This window comes from Oryctolagus cuniculus, chromosome 1, assembly GCF_964237555.1.
Source record: "Oryctolagus cuniculus chromosome 1, mOryCun1.1, whole genome shotgun sequence".
Lineage (NCBI taxonomy): Eukaryota > Metazoa > Chordata > Mammalia > Lagomorpha > Leporidae > Oryctolagus > Oryctolagus cuniculus.
Window position 1 is genome coordinate 225,415,031 of NC_091432.1, and position 17,727 is coordinate 225,432,757.

The window sequence follows — 17,727 nt, forward strand, 5'->3', positions numbered from 1 at the left end:
GCTTTACTCAAAGACTATTAAACTAATAACCTAAATGATAAGAGCTCCACTAAAGGTATATCTTTGTAAATAGTGACAAAAGTCTAAATTAAAATCACTAAACTCGAGGTGCGCCGCCTGCTCGGCCTGGCGGCGCCTCTGGCCTCGGGAGCTCGGGGCTACCGGGCGCCGCCGCCGCCGCGCCGCGCCGCTCGTCGCAGCCCTGGTGGCCGGACCCGGAGGACCCGCGGACCCCGCGCTGGCAGCTGGGGCCGCGCCAAGCCGCCAAGCAGTTCGCGCGCCATGGCGCCGCCTCCGGGGTGGCCCCCGGGTCGCTGTGGCCGTCGCGGGAGCAGCTGCGCGAGCTGGAGGCCGAGGAGAAGGAATGGTACCCGAGCCTGGCGAGCATGCAGGAGTCGCTGCGTGAGCAGCAGCTGGCCGAGGCGCAGCGCCGGCGGGAGAGGGAGCAGCTCATCGCGGAGCGCATGGCCAGGATGCCCCAGATGATCGAGGACTGGCGGCGGCAGCAGCGGGAGCGCTGGGAGAAGGCGCAGGCCGACAAGGAGCGGCGCGCGCGGCTGCAGGCCGAGGCCCAGGAGCGCCTGGGCTACCACGTGGACCCCAGGAGCGCCCGCTTCCAGGAGCTGCTGCAGGACCTCGAGAAACAGCAGCGCAAGCGCCTCAAGGAGGAGAAGCAAAGACAGAAGAAGGAGGCGCGGGCGGCCGCCATGGCCGCGGCCGCAGCCGCGGATCCCGGCCCCTCCCCCCAATAAAGCCTGCTGCCCGGCAGCCCCTGAAACCCCCCCCCCCCAAAAAAAATCACTAAACTCTAGGATGGAAATCTTGACTCCAGTCAATGCATCAAGTTAAGTTGTCTTGAAGATGTTAGATATCTGTTTATGAGCATAAATTGGTTTTTGGTAGGTGTCATCCAAAAGCAAGTTTTACCTTTGGATAATATGTTGAAGTAAAACAGAGGTCCTTGACATTTAATTTTTTAATATTTATTTAATTTGTTTTAGATTTATCCCTTCCTATACATATGTGGCTAGGGAACATGTGACACATTACTAGTCTAAACAGTGGAGTTTGAAGACTTACTATGAAAAAAAAAAGATTTTAAGATTCCTCATTTATAATTTTTCTATATTGACTACTTGTTAAAATGAAATTTTATATGTAGTGCATTAAATAAATAATTTTAGGAAATTTATCTATTTGAAAGGCAAAGTAACAGAGAGAGAAGGAGAGATGGAAAAAGAGAGGAAAAAGAGATCTTGCTTCTGCTGGTTTATTCTCCAAATGCCTGCAATAGCCAAGGGTGAGCCAGGCTGAAGCCAGGAGCCCAGAACTCAATCCAAATCGCTCACATGGCTGACAGGGGTCCAAGCATCTGAGCCATTATCTGCTGCCTCCCAACCGCATTCATAGGAAGCTAGATTAGAAGTATGGAGCAGCCAGGACTCTTCCTACACTCTGATATGAGATGCAGTGGCTCAACCTACTGTGCCACAGTGGCCACCACAAATTTTTAAATTAATTTTATCCTTTTTTCTTTTACTTTTTGCAATATGATTCTTAGACTATTTATAGTGATTAATGTAACTTGCATAATATTCCTATTAGAAAGTTCTACAGATAATACCAACCTGAGAAGGCTGGGAAGACTTCAGCGAGGCACTGTTTTAGTGTCCCAACAATGTGGTATGACCACCTTTTAAATTCAAGATCATTTGAAAAGACCATATGAAAAAGACTTTGTTTAATCTAGCCAGATTATTTTCTGACGCTGTGCTCTCAATGACATTGTTCTTAAAAGCCAGTAATTTGTCGATGTGTCACATATACTTTTAAGACCCAGATTTGGGGGCCGTCACTGTGGTGTAGGGGGTAAAGCCATTGCCTGCAGTGCGGGCATCCCATATGGGCGCAGGTTTGAGATCTGGCTGCTCCACTTCTGATCCATCTCTCTGCTATGGCCTGGGAAAGCAGTGGAAGATGGCCCAAGTCCTTGGGCCCCTGCACCCATATGGGAAAACCTGGAGGAAGCTCCTGGATCCTGGATTCGGATCACTGCAGCTCCGGCCATTATGGCCAATTGGGGGAGTAAATCAGCAATGGAAGACCCCCCTTCTCTCTGCCTCTCCTCTCTCTGGGTAACTCTGACTTTCAAATAAAGAAATAAATCTTAAAAAAAAAAAAAAGACCAAGGTTTGGGGATGATCCTTTTCTATGATTTTTTTGTGATCAACCAAACTTTTATATAGTCCCTTTCTAAGAGCCACTTTACCTTTAGATTTGGTGATATAAAGAGAAGTGCCAGGACAGATGGTTCCCAAACACTATACTTTTGGGTCTTTGCAAAAAAAAAAAAAAAAAAAAATCAGAGCTTGTATACTACTCTTCTGCTGTTTGAGTCTTCTGTTACTGATGATGTCACCAAATTCTTATAGTGATGAAAGCATTAGAAAGTCATTGTCATAATGACACATTTGGTAGCAAGTTCTTGTTGCTACATAGAACTTTGTCCCATTTGAAAAATTAAGGGTTTTTAAAACTGTTCTGCTTATAGTTTCCTTTTGTGCTTCCTTACTTTTTTGATCACTATATTACTCATAAAATTATATGAGGGGTCTTCAAAAAGTTCATGGGAAAATGGAATTGAAAATTGATGCTTGTTTTCCATCAACTTTTTGAAAAACTCTTAAATATTTCAAATGGTGTTGTGTGTGTATGTATGTGCATGTGTGTGTGACAGAGAAGAAACTTCAACATCCTTTCTTTTTCATCTTTTTATATATTATGTAACTATTCCACCAGAGTTAATCCCTTTCTATTCCTTCTTAGAATGTTTTTAACATATTTACTTTTATGACTATAAAAATAACCCATTGTCACATTGTGAAATTTGTCAAGTGCATAAAAGCACAAAGGAAAAATGATAATTAAATGTAATCACACTATCCTAAGATAATCACTGTTAATTTGAGATTATAACATGCATTTTATTTTTTCCTTCAATTTAAATTAAATTCATTTTTCTTATTGAAAATGTAAATGTTCACATGAGCACACACATACACACACTCAGAGGACAAAAATTTCTAATGGAAAAAAGGTGATATATGTAACGCAATTTTTCTGCCCCAGCACCTGACTTCTTGTGACCTTAACCCCAGTAGCAGCTATTGTTAATAATTTCTTGGGTTTTATTCCATAACAATTCTATGCATATAGAGGCATGTATATTTTTAAGTATCTAGTTCTCCATTTCACACAATGATAAGATACTAAACGTATTCTAGTTTCTTCAATGTCTTACCCATCAATGTATTTTGAAGATGATTCCTCTATGCCTCATACAAATCTGAGTTATTTTTTAACTTTTTATTTCAGAATAGCTTTAAATTTACAAAACAAAAATTGTAGCATTATACAAAGAGTTCCCATATATCCCACACCTAGTTTCCCCTATTATTAACATCCTATGTTAATATATTTGTCACAAACCATAAACCATACCCAACTTCCCATTTGTTAACCCAAACTCTCTCGATCCCTCCCACCCACTTCCCTAGTAATCTACATTCTGTGTTCACGTTGAGTTTTCTTTTGGCTTCCATATACAAGGAATAACATACCACATTGGTCTTTCTGTGTCTGACTAATTTCATTTAACATGATGTCTTCTAGTTCCATTTTGCTGAAAATGACAAATTCATTGTTTTTTATGGACACATAGAATCCAGTTGTGTATATATCTTATTTTCTTTATTCATCTGGTGAGGGACACCTTAGTTGATTATACATCTTGATTATTGTGAGTAGTGTTGCAATAAACATGGTGGAGCAGGTATCTCTTTAATACGATAATTTCATGTCTTTCAAATATATACCCAGGAGTGAGATTTCTGAAACATAATGGCACTAGTTCTAGTTTTTAAAGAAATTTCCATAAAATTTTTCATAGTGGCTGTACTAATTTACATTTCTACCAAGAGTCCCCCTTTGTCCCACACCCTTACCAGCATTTCTTACTTTCTGTGTTTTTGTAATAGCCATTCTAACAGGGGTGAGGTAATATCTCATGATGATTTTGATTTAAATTTCCCTGATGGCTAGTGATATTGACCATTTTTTTCATAGATCTCTTGGCCATTTGTATTTCTTCCCTTGAGAACTGTATTCACTTCCTTTGCCTATTTGTTAACTGAGTTGATTGAGTTTTTGAGTTCCTGATATATTGTAGATACTAATCTTTTATCAGATAAGTAGCTTGCAAATATTTCCTCCCATTTTGTTGAATATCTCTTCTCTCTATTGACTTTTTCTTTGCTGTGAAGAAGCTTCAAATTTTGATATAATGCCAGTTGTCTAGTTTTGCCTTTATTGTGTACAAAAAATCAACTACACCAATGTCTTGAAATGCTTTCTCTCTTTTCTTCTAGTATTTTCTTTTTTTTTTTAAGCTTTTTTTTTTTTTTTTTTTTTGACTGGTAGAGTTAGAGACAGTGAGAGAGAGAGACAGAAATGTCCTCCTTCCATTGGTTCACTCCCCAAATGGCCACCACAGCCGGAGCTACGCTGATCCGAAGTCAGGAGCCAGGAGCTTCTTTCCCGGTCTCCCATGTGGGTGCAGGCGCCCAAGCACTTGGGCCATCCTCCACTACCTTCCCGGGCCACAGCAGAGAGCTGTACTGGAAGAGGAGCAACCAGAACCAGAACCCGGCGCCCATATGGAATGCCAGTGCCGCAGGCGGAGGATCAACCCAGTGCGCCACCGTGCTGGCCCCTCTTCTAGTATTTTCATAGTTTCAGATTTAGGTCTTTGATCCATCTTGAGTTTATTTTTTTATTTGCTGAGAGGTAGGGATCTAAATTCATTTTTCTACATATGTATATCCAATTTTGCCAGCACTGTTTATTCAAAAGGCTTTCTCCAATGTATGTTCTCTGCATCTTTGTAAAAAATCAGTTGACTGTATATGTGTGGATTAATTTCTGAGTTATCTATGCTATTCTACAAATGTATGTATTGTTTTTTTTTTTTTTTTTTGACAGGCAGAGTGGACAGTGAGAGAGAGAGACAGAGAGAAAGGTCTTCCTTTGCCGTTGGTTCACCCTCCAATGGCCGCCGCGGCCAGCGCGTTGCGGCCGGCGCACCGCGCTGATCCGATGGCAGGAGCCAGGAGCCAGGTGCTTTTCCTGGTCTCCCATGGGGTGCAGGGCCCAAGCACTTGGGCCATCCTCCACTGCACTCCCTGGCCACAGCAGAGGGCTGGCCTGGAAGAGGGGCAACTGGGACAGAATCCGGCGCCCCGACCGGGACTAGAACCCGGTGTGCCGGCGCCGCTAGGCGGAGGATTAGCCTAGTGAGCCGCGGCGCCGGCCTGTATTGGTTTTTATCCCCATTGCTGGGACTAGGGCTGTTGGTCTACAAGTCCAAGCACCAACCACATTCTCCTATCAATACTTGGGGAAGGTCCCATCTACATCACACAGTCCCAGAGCCACAGATATTGGTGCCAGAAACCTCAGCATCACTTACGTTTGCCTGGTGGGACAAGGGAACAGTCTCCTCTCTGTCCCTCAGCACCAAAAATAAGTCTGCCATCACAAACCCTAGTGTGACTGAAACCCAACTCTCTGGAGACTGAAGATCCACATCCTAGGAAGCCCACATCCACTTCACACCTTTACCTCCATAAACTACAAACTGAAAAACTGTGACCCGTATAGACTCTGCTAATATTGATCAAAGCAGTGTTTTGCCCATGGGCACCCACACGAGTTCAATATGCACATTGAAAAGTTATTTGTGTTTGGGGCCCACCCAGCCTGGCCACGGCATGTTATTCATCCACGACAACTGCAAGGTATTCAGACTCTGTAAATCTGAATGTCATAAAAACTTTAAAAAGAAGCATAATCCTCACAAGGTCAGGTGAACCCAAGCATTCTGGAAAACAGCTGGTAAAGAGCTTACAGTGGAAATTCATTTGGATTTGGAAAAATGAAGAACTTTTATAATGAACATATTGAAGAAAAATAAAGAACTACAGAAAGTTCAGGACATCAAAGAAGCCAAGCAAAACATTCATCTTATCTCTTGCAGACAAAGAGAAACAGCTGGAAGGAAAAATGGCACAGCAGTTACAACAGAATGTGGACGTGGAGGGTGTTTCTTAAAGATTTGTGTATTTGAAAATCTCCTTTGGAGACGTAGGACTTGTTAAATTATTGACATTATATTTTACAAAAAGTGACTCAAATGAAAGGTGATTAAAAATAATCTCTCCTGCACTGCTGTCTGAAGAACATCAGATTATGGATGTTAGATTGTGTCTCCATGTTAAATCTTCCTTGATACATGTGTTTCTATAAATCATGAAAACTTTATTCTTAAATACAGAAGTGAACTGTGGATAATGGCACTAGTAATAACTACTTATAAAAATTCATGAGAAAGGATATGTAAAATAAAATTTTCTTTGCAGTAAAATATTGCTTTTATTCATTTTTTAAAAGTGGAGCTACAACACTAACTTCACAATTTATAAGATAATTAATCTCAAATGATATCTTTTGATTTTGATATTTACTGTTTTGGTTTGTTAGCATCTTAGGAGAGCGTAATGATGGCTTTGTATATTGAAGCCTAATCCCAACAGACTGCTTTGACCTAGTTTAACAGTTCTGATAGGTAGTTATAGATGTTGGGAGTAAGAGCTGAATGATCTGCCTGGGATGGCACTATATGATTTCCACTTTGGAGACAACAATGATTCCTGGTAGAACAAGCTTTAATTTTATAGCTTGGCAGTAGTATAGAAGAAACAGAAATTCTTGTGCCTTTTAAAATTTGCTATGGAGTTTTCTTTTAATAAGTTCCCAATTGTTTTTGGAAAATAATGGATATGACATCTTTCCATTATTTTCACATAAAATAAAACTATTTCTAAAGAAAAAAAAGCAATCATTCAGAGGTTATGCTTTTGGGCTCACATAGAATCAAAGATAAAGCAACAACTTAAGTGGACCACCTGTATTCCATCTAAGCAAAAAAAAAAAATTTTCCCAATGAGATTAATCCATAAAGAAAAAGAAACTATTACACTAGATATGCAGATACCAATGCAGGGACACAGGAAACATGAAGAAACAAGGAGCTGTGACATCTCCAAAGAACACAGTAGTCCTCTATAAATAGAGCCTGACCTGAGGAAATCTATTAAATGCCTGAAAAAGAATTCAAAATAATTATCTTAAGGAAACTCAATAAGACTCAACAACATGCAAGAGAATACAGATAGACACTTTAAAGAAATGGGAAAGACAATAGATAATATGAATGAGAAATTCAATAAAGAGATAGAAATCATTACAAAGACCCAAATAGAAATTTTGGAGCTGAAAACGTCAATGAGATAAAAGATACAATTGAGAACTTCAGCAGCAGAATAGATCAGGTGGAAGAAAGAATTTTTGATCTGGAGGAAAAGACTTTTGAAATAACCCGGTCAGGGGCCGGTGCTGTGGCGCAGCGGGTTAACACCCTGGACTGAAGCGCCGGCATCCCATGTGGGCGCCGGTTCAAGACCTGGCTGCTCCATTTCCAATCCAGCTCTCCGCTATGACCTGGGAAAGCAGTAGAAGATGGCCCAGGTCCTTGGGCCCCTGCACCTGCGTGGGAGACCCAGAAGAAGATTCTAGCTCCTGGCTTCAGATTGGCATTGCGGCCAACTGGGGAGTGAACCATCGGATGGAAGACCTCTCTCTCTCTGCCTCTCCTCTCTGTAACTCTGACTTTCAAATAAATAAATAAGTCTTTAAAAAAATAACCCAGTCAGACAAAAGTAAAGAAAAAATAATTTAGAGGGATAAAGAAAGCCTATACAACATATGGGATACTATTAAGAGAATAAGTATCTGTATTATAGGGTTACCTGAAGAAGGAAAGAAAGAAAAAGGCATTGAAAAGCAAATGAATTGAAATAATAGTTGAAAACTTCCCAAGTCTTAAAGCAAATAGGTGCATCCAGATAGAGGAAGCTTAAAGGACTTCAACCAGACTTAACCAAAAAATACTTTCTTTAAGGCATATTACAGTCAAATCATCAAAAAGTTAAAGACAAATGGAGAATTGTAAAGAGAGAAAAAAAGTCAAGTTCCATATAAAAGAAAACCCACTCGTCTGACAGCAGACTTCTCAGCAGAAACTTTATAGGACAGAAGAGTTTGGGGAGGTATAGTCAAGTTCTTGAAAGAAAAAGGCTTCCAGCTAAGAATATTATACCCAGTGAAGCTATCCTTTACAAGCGAAGGAGAGATAAAGTATTTCTCAAACAAGCAAAACTTAGAATTCAATGCAGTATGGAGATTCCTCTGAATTCAAAACAGTATGGAGATTCCTCAGAAAATTAAAAATAGATCTGCCGTATGAACCAGATATCCCACTCCTGGGTGAATATCCAAAGGAAATGAAATAAATATTTGAGAGAGTTACCTGGACTTCCATGTTTGTAGCCGCTCAGTTCACAGAAGCTAAGACATGTAACCAACCTAGTGGTCCATCTGCTGATGCTGGACACACACACACACACACACACTGAAATACTACTCACCCATGGAAAATGATGAAACCCTGACATTTGCAACAAAATGGATGCAACTGGAGAACATTATGATAAGTGAAATAAGCCAGATCCAAAAAGACAAATATTTCATCTTTGCACTTATTTGTGATAACTAATAGAGGGTATAAAAATTACATGAATGTCATTTTATACAGTTATAGTGCTTCACTGAATTATACTACGTAAATGACAATATACTATTATTTCACATGTTAAGACAAAGAAACTGGGTTAACAATGAGGACTCAGGATATCAGTAATGCTTTGTTCTGAATCTGAGTGTTGTTTATCAGTGTGATCAGATGACAAACTCATTTATCTGTACACTTATGTGCATTTCTTGGTATGTATAATGTAATTCAATAATTTTTTAAAAAAAGAAACCCTGAAGGGAGTCTTATATTAGAAGTTACCATCATGAAAATACATGGCAGTACAAAATCTACTAACAGAGCAGATACAGTCAGTAAGCAATCAATAAAATTATAGCAGTTAGTTCTTATCCATCAAAATTAACATTGAATAGCAGTTGTAAATATATATGCACCTAACACAAGATACCAAGGTATAAAAAGCAAATATTATTAGACCTAAAGGGAGAGACAGACTCCAATACAATAATAGTAGAGGACTTTAACACCCTGCTGTCATCATTGTACAGATCATTCAGTCAGAAAATCAGCAGAAATATACCAGAACTGAACCATATTATGGAGCAAATGGACCTAACTGACATTCATAGAACATTTTACTCAACAACTACAGAATGCACATTCTTCTCAGGAGCACATGGAATTTTTCTAGAATAGACCATGTATTACACCACAAATCAAGTCTCAGTATATTTTATTTTATTTTATTTTTTTAAAGATTTTTATTTATTTGACAGATAGAGTTATAGACAGTGTGAGAGAGAGAGAGACAGAGAGAAAGGTCTTCCTTCCGTTGGTTCACTCCCCAAATGGCCGCAACGGCCAGAGCTACGTGGATCCAAAGCCAGGAGCCAGGTGCTTCCTCCCGGTCTCCCATGTGGATGCAAGGCCCAAGCACTTGGGCCATCCTCCACTGCCTTCCCAGACGTCAGCAGAAAGCTGGACTGGAAGAGAAGCAACCAGCGCCCATATGGGATGCTGGCACCGCAGGTGGAGGATTAACCTAGTGCACCACCATGCCAGCCCCTCAGTATATTTTAAAAAATAGAAATCATATCATGTCTTTATAAAAGGGAGCTTCAGAAAATTCATGGAAAATGGAATTTTAAAGTAACTTCATATTTATGCAAAAAAATGTGAAATCCAGGCATAAATTTTTTTGCATAATACACATCTCCCATGAACTCTCTCTGAAGACCCCTCATATGTGTGTGTCTATGTCTGGACTTTATTGTGTTCCAATAACCTATTTGCCTATCTTCAAAACAACATGGTCTTGAATATTGTATCTTTAATTTTAAAGTTATGCCAAAAAAATTTTACTTTAAAAAATGTAAAGACGAAGACCTAGTAACAAATGGACAAAGCCTATGAACTTAAAATTTACAGATTATAGTGGCTCTTTTTTTTTTTTTCCCACAGGCAGAGTGGACAGTGAGAGAGAGAGAGAGAAAGGTCTTCCTTTTGCCATTGGTTCACCCTCCAATGGATCCAAAGGCAGGAGCCAGGTGCTTCTCCTGGTCTCCCATGGGGTACAGGGCCCAAGCACTTGGGCCATCCTCCACTACACTCCCTGGCCACAGCAGAGAGCTGGCCTGGAAGAGGGGCAACCGGGACAGAATCCGGCGCCCCGACCGGGACTAGAACTCAGTGTGCCGGCGCCACTAGGCAGAGGGTTAGCCTATTGAGCCGCGGCGCCAGCCTATAATGGCTCTTAAACATGTGAAATATCAGTCATCATAATACAATAAATGTAAATTGATACAGTGATGATGAAAGTTAAATTGAAGCAACTTCTGCAGAAAATAGTTCAAGAATATTTACTTATGTTCTAAATGGGCATAACTTTTGACAAGCAATTTTATTTCTAGGAAAATATCCTGCGATATAAATGCTAGGAACTTACCCTACAATATAGTTCAACATGTGCTCATAGGGCATGTTCAAGCATTGCACTCTGGCATTTTTTATAGTAGCAAAGACAGTAAACAACCAAAATATCTTGCAATAGAAAGTTAATTAAATACATTTTGACATATTCATGTATAAAATACAAGTCACTAGTAGAAAAATACTCCTCAGTGTGGAGCCTGTGGATACAGAAGCCCAGCTCCTGTATATATGAAAACATATTTGACATCATTAGCACTCAGGTAAATGCAAGCTGGAACCAGAGTAATATACCACCACACACCTGTTAGAATGGCTAAAGTTAAGAGAATTAACCATAACAAGGGTTGGTGAGAATACAAAGAATTGGACCTCTCAAATGCTGTTGTGGGAGTGTCGAATGACATATCTACTTTAGAAGAGTTTGGCAGTTTCTTAAGCATACAACTACCATACTATCTGGCAATTCCATTTATAGGTGAAATTTACCCAAGATAAATGCAAACTTGTCCATTAAAAGACCTGTAAATGGGGACTGGTGTCACGTCCCTCGACCAGCAAGGAAGACACGACCCGAACTCTTCTTCAAAGTTTTCCCTTTTTCACTGGCAGCTCTCTCGGAGCGCTCTTCCTGAAGCTCCTCCAAGGCAGCTTGACCGCTCAGAATAGCTTCACTACACTGCTCATCCTCGAGGCATGCTTGCACTAACTTCCATATTGGTCTCACTCCCCCTTCAAGATTACCCTGTTCAAATGCAAAATCCAAATCCCTGCCTAGTTTGTCCCATGAAGGGATAGTAAGGCTTCCCGAAACCCCATACCAGGGTGCAATGGTATCGCAGTTACGTAAAAACCTATGCAACGTACTAGGCTTAAGTTTCAAACCGTTTTCCCGAAGCAGCGCATTCAGCGCCAGAAAAATTTGATGGGACTGTGAATTACCCATCGTCAAAAATTGCGCTCCTTCCCTGGCCACAGGTCAGAGCTCCTTCTGCTTTTGTCGCAGAACTTCCTCTGCTTTAATCGCAGAACTACCCTCCTGCTATTATCGCAGGACTGCCCGCTCTTATCGCGGATCCCCACCTTATTTTCCTGGGGGACTTACCAGCGCTGCCCTGACTGCAGGAAGTTCTGAGTTCGCGTTCGAGATGCTCCCCGTACGGGCCACCAGTTGTCGCGTCCCTCGACCAGCAAGGAAGACACGACCCGAACTCTTCTTCCAGCAGTTTATTCAGGAACCTCTTTCAAACTTCTAATACCGCCCTTTTTTTCTCCCCTCCCTCTTATAGCCATCCGCGCACCAATCAAAAGCAGCCAAGTGGCAAGCATTGATTGGTACAGCAACGCGGAAGCCGGAAGGGAGCTCAAACATCTCCTTATTAGGAGATGTTTGTTTCTCGCCAGTCCTTCCGGGGGAAAGGAGCCGGCGCCATCTTTAGGGCGCCGTGCAATGGCTCCCCACAGACTGGCATTGTGGTGTACCAGGTAAAACCACCACCTGTGATGCCAGCATCCCTTATGGGTGCTGATTCAAGTTCCAGTTGCTCCACTTCCCATCCAGCTCCCTGTAAATGTGCTTGGGAATGCAGAGGAGATGGCCCAAGTGTTTGGGCCCTTGCACTTATGTAGGAGACCCAAATGAAACTCCTGACTCCTGGCTTTGGCCTGGCCCATCCCTGGTCGTTGTGGCTATTTGGTTAGTGAACCAGCGGATGGAAGATCTCTGTTTCTCTCTCTGTCTCTCCTTCCCTCTCTGTAACTCTGCCTTTCAAATAAATAAATAAATAAATCTTGTTTTAAAAAAAAACCATGTATGATTATTTATGATAGCTTGATTGATAATAGTGAAAGAGTAGGAATAGCTCAACTATTCATCAATAGGTGAATGAGTGAATGAACAAACTATCATACATGTGGTATGTGAAACACAGTGGAATAGTACTGAGTCATAAAAAATAATGAAGTACTGACACACACTACAACATAAATGAGCCTCAAAGTAATTATACTGTGGGAAGGGCATTGGCCTAATGGTTAAGACGTTGGATAGGATGCCCATGTCCCATATCAAAGTGCCTGGGTTTGCACTCACTTCAGCTTCTGACTCTAGCTTCCTGCTAATGCAGACTCTTGGCAGTGATGGCTCAAGTACTTGGGTTCCTGCCACTCGCATGGGAGACCTGGATTGGGTTCTCAGCTCCTGCGTTCAGCCTAGCCCAGTCCTAGGTATTGGAGAACTGGCACATGGTAGTACTCATTTCTCTCTCTCTCTCAACTGTTAAAATATAATTTTGATTTTGTAAAAGAAGCAAGGCAAAACAAGAGCACATACTGTGTAATTATTTGATTATACAATTCTTAAGAATATAAAATACTCAAACTACATAGTACACATTATTAATTTTTGGCTGCTCAGAATCTGAACACTCTTTATTTAAGGGGAATTCTAGGTATGAAAAGAAGCAGTGTCTTTCTGTCCAGTATGAAAGCTGAAATAGGCAGAAATTTAATTTCCTCTTCCCACTGTTAGCACCTAAAACATGGGCACATTACCTAAACTACGTGGAACTTTGAACCAGTTTGTACTTGTTTATGGTGGAATCAAGGAAAACTGTATGACTTATGTTTCTAAAGGTATAGAAGGCAGTAGTGAGAAACTGAATGTAAACAGTGATGTGGTCAGAGCTGAGGTCCAAACAGATCATTCCTAAGGTAGGATCTTAACTGTGCATTTCCTCACTTTGTTCCTTCCTGGATTTTCTTTGCTACAACTACTAGCTAAGTACTATGAGTCTCTTCCAACCCTTCTAAAGTAGATATTACTATTATTCACCACTACCCAGCGTTCCCTTCCTTCCAGCAAGTTGATAAGCTACACTTCTAGGCTTATCACACTTAGGGCCAAGTCTAAGTGTAGGCTGAGGCACTGAGGAGCCCCTGCACAATTCTCCAGTGTCTCTCTTCCTGACATGGTGGCCAGCAACTTTCTCGATAAGGCAAACTTCATGATCCTGGGCTCCCAGATCACTTGCCTCCAACCTCCAATCCTCACTGGCTATGTAGGATGAGTGAGAAACTTTTCTTGTGTGTACTAAGCCACTAAGGTTGGGAAATTCTCATATCCAATGTGCCATTTTAAAAAATTCTTTGACTGTTTAGGCGAAACAGAATTAGTTGCAGTGCCTTTGACAAATTCAGGTTTTGGTTCCAGAGAGGGAGCTTTCAGCAGTGTATGGATAGAAGGATTCTAGAATTTGTTATCAGACTTCGGGTGCTACAGGCAATTTAAAGATCACATTAATATTCAAGGGTAGGTATCTAGTATCATGTAGAATGTAATAGTAAACAGCCAATTGAATTTTATGTGGGCTCACATGAATGAGTTGTTCATTGAACCTAAAGATTTAGGAATAGCTATGGTTACTGCTGTAAAAATGATAATTATGATGATGATGATGATGATGATAGCAAAGATGACAATAGTTACTCTCACATAACATTTACTATGTACCAAACACTTTATTTTTTTAAAGGTTTTATTTATTTATTTGAAAGTCAGAGTTACACAGAGAGAGGAGAGGCAGAGAGAGAGAGAGAGAGAGGTCTTCCATCCGATGGTTCATTCCCCAATTGGCCGCAACGGCAGGAGTTGCACCGATCTGAAGGCAGGAACCATGAGCTTCTTCTGGGTCTCCCACATGGGTGCAGGGGCCCAAGGATTTGGGCCATCTTCCACTGCTTTCCCAGACCATAGCAGAGAGCTGGATTGGAAGTGGAGCAGCTGAAACTCAAACCAGCACCCATATGGGATGCCAGTGCTTCATGCCAGGGCATTAACCTGCTGTGCCACAGTGCCGGCCCCAAACCAAACACTTTAATGAAATAAATAAGGAAATCAAAGACCAACAGTCAGATTAAACAGCTGAACCTAAAGCACTAGACAGCTTACAGGAAAAGCACAAAGCTGAAGTCAGGGTCTCCTTGATGGTTGTAGCTTCCATCACAACTGCATCCTTCATGGCTGCAGCAGGTTTTAGCTCTCATAGATGGTTCTGGCTTTTGGTTTTCCTGTGGCTCTGTAGCCCTAGGGTGACTGCAGTTTCTTGACTTTCTTCACCATTCTATTTAGCTCCTGAGCAGTCCTGTCATCTCACAACCAATTCGCACATTGAAACACCTCGTTTGAAATATCCAGATTTTCCTGATTGGACCCTGACTGATGTAGTTCCTGATCGTTAGAGTAATCTGATATCAGATTTGCAGCATAACAAACCTCTCAAACCCATGATGAGTTGAAGCAATAATGCTTTAGCTTTACCCGTGAGTCTGTGGGTCCTTGTGTGATTCTGTTGATCTGGACCAGGGAGTTTCATGTATTTACAATTATCTGGTAGATTGGCTGGGGTCTTGCTGGTCCATATAACATACCTGGATATTGGGCAATGGTCAGCTCGGGCAATGGAGAAGGCCTGGAATACAGAGAATCCAAGAATCCAGGAATAATTATGGCCATTTAAAATAATAGACTGATTTGAAAGGCAAAGTGACACACAGAACAAGGAAGAGATGGGGAGAGAAAGAGAGATCTTCCATTTGCAGGCTTACTTCCCATATGACTGTAACATTTATGTATGTGTCAAACCAAAGTCAGAAGCCAGGAACTTCATCCTGGTCTCCTGCATGGGTGACAGGGGTCCAAGTACTTGATCCATCTTCCTAGGCACATTAGCAGGTAGCTGGATTGGAAGCAGAACAGCTAGTACTCAAACCAGCACTTTGATATGGGATGCTGGCATTGCAAGTGATGGTTTAATTCACTGTGCTACAATTCTGATTCCAATCCTGGCCATTTATGCAAACTCTCTCCCAAAGGCCCTGAGAAATAGACCTTCACAATTAGATTCTGGAATTGATTTGCTCACCTGTTTGAATTAGGCCACCATGAAACTCCTTACAAGTAGAATAGGATTACAAGGAATCTTCGGCATGTGACATAACTCTTTAAACTATCTTATCACCTGTGATTTCTTGGAAGAATGTGTCAATTGAGGGAAAGATTTGGGGACACTGAACAGCTGCTATGCTCACTGTAGTTACAGTGACTACAAGATCTGTAGGGTGGAATTGCTTCTTAAAGTTCTAGAAAGCTTACATAAAATAAGTACAGAAATTTAAATTCTCAGCTCAAGGCATGGACACAGAACCATATGACTTTTGTGATACTATCTGGGTATATGTGTATTCATGTGTGTGTCCATAAGATATACATGGCTGAGGACAAGGCCCAAAATATAATTGTATGAGGGCCGGCGCCGTGGCTCACTAGGCTAATCCTCCGCCTAGCGGCGCCGGCACACCGGGTTCTAGTCCCGGTTGGGGCGCCGGATTCTGTCCTGGTTGCCCCTCTTCCAGGCCAGCTCTCTGCTGTGGCCAGGGAGTGCAGTGGAGGATGGCCCAGGTGCTTGGGCCCTGCACCCCATGGGAGACCAGGAAAAGCACCTGGCTCCTGGCTCCTGCCATCGGATCAGCGCGGTGCGCCGGCTGCAGCGCGCCGGCCACGGCGGCCATTGGAGGGTGAACCAACGGCAAAGGAAGACCTTTCTCTCTCTCTCTCTCTCTCACTGTCCACTCTGCCTGTCAAAAAATAAAAAATAAATAAATAAATAAAAATAAAAAATATAACTGTATGATATACATAATTAGAATATGTGTTCAACATATAATTTCTTTATTTCCCCAAACTTTTTATTTAATGAGTACAAATTTCATAAGTACAACTTTAGGAATATAGTGATTCTTCCCACCATACCTGCCCTCTCACCCCTACCCCCACCCCCACCTCTCTTCCTCCCTTCTCCCATTCCCAGTCCCAATCTCCATTAAGAAAAAAAAAATACCATTCCTCAACAGTCAAGACAAGGGCTGTTCAAGTCATTGCTTCTCAAAATGTCCATTTCACTCCTACGGGTTTCCTTTTAGGTGCTCTATTAGTTATCACAGATCAGGGAGAACATATGGTATTTGTCCCTTTGGGACTGGCTTATTTCATTAAGCATGATCAACATACAATTTCTAAAAGTCTATTGTGTTAAAATTAGAGACTCTTACATATGGGATGAAAACATTGAATGGATTCAGATGAATCTTAGAACTTGAAATTTGGCTGGCGCCGCGGCTCACTAGGCTAATCCTCTGCCTTATGGAGCCGGCACACCGGGTTCTAGTCCCGGTCGGGGCGCTGGATTCTGTCCCGGTTGCTCCTCTTCCAGGCCAGCTCTCTGCTGTGGCCAGGGAGGGCAGTGGAGGATGGCCCAAGTGCTTGGGCCCTGCACCCCATGGGAGACCAGGAGAAGCACCTGGCTCCTGCCATCGGATCAGCGCGGTGCGCCGGCCGCAGCGCACCAGCCACGGCAGCCATTGGAGGATGAACCAACAGCAAAGGAAGACCTTTCTCTCTCTCTCTCTCACTGTCCACTCTGCCTGTCAAAAAAAAAAAAAGAAAAAGAACTTGAAATTTTAAATCACCCTGAGCTTCCCTTATCAATGGAAACGTCTGTATGGAGACTAGTCTTTTCCTGTTTAATAATGCTCTAATGAGCCCATTCAGGACAGTTGGTTTATAAGGTCACCTTCTTATTGTAGACCTAATATATAGTATCAAATACAGCATGGCTCAAAGAGAGAATTCAAGGTCTGCTCCACTAGGAGACAGCTTCCACATGAAAAGAATTTCAAGTTCTTATTTATGAAACTAAGGAAACACAAGAGGGAGTGGATTATATGGATGTTAGACCAAGAATGGAATAGAATTCAATTGAGCAGAAGTTATTGAAACAATTACACTTAACTAAAACTCTGGATTTCTAATGTTTTCTGTCAGCTATAAGTGTATCTAAGAATTTTCTTGTTTGTTAATCGAAAATTTGAATTCAGTGATAGCCTATAATTAATGAGGTTTAGAAGTCATAATTTTCCTCACACGATAGAGAAGAAATCCGAAGGGTGAGGGAGGCAGGAATGTTGGAGTGAATTTATTCTTTTCAGTCCATTCCCTTTCCATTTGCGGAATT

The 17,727-nt window shown here is 41.6% G+C and overlaps 1 protein-coding gene and 1 long non-coding RNA gene across 2 annotated transcripts in view; both read left to right on the top strand.

The window, feature by feature from the left end:
- Positions 1-17,727, top strand: part of LOC127493200 (uncharacterized) — a 150,399-nt gene that overhangs the window by 52,983 nt on the left and 79,689 nt on the right. The gene's annotated exons all lie outside the window — the stretch shown is intronic.
- On the top strand, positions 88-778 carry LOC100349190 (large ribosomal subunit protein mL64; the record flags this gene model as incomplete). Its single annotated transcript, XM_017350066.3, is given in 2 exon segments — positions 88-177; positions 180-778. Coding segments are annotated over 2 exon segments (663 nt in total), but the record flags the coding sequence as incomplete, so codon positions are not given.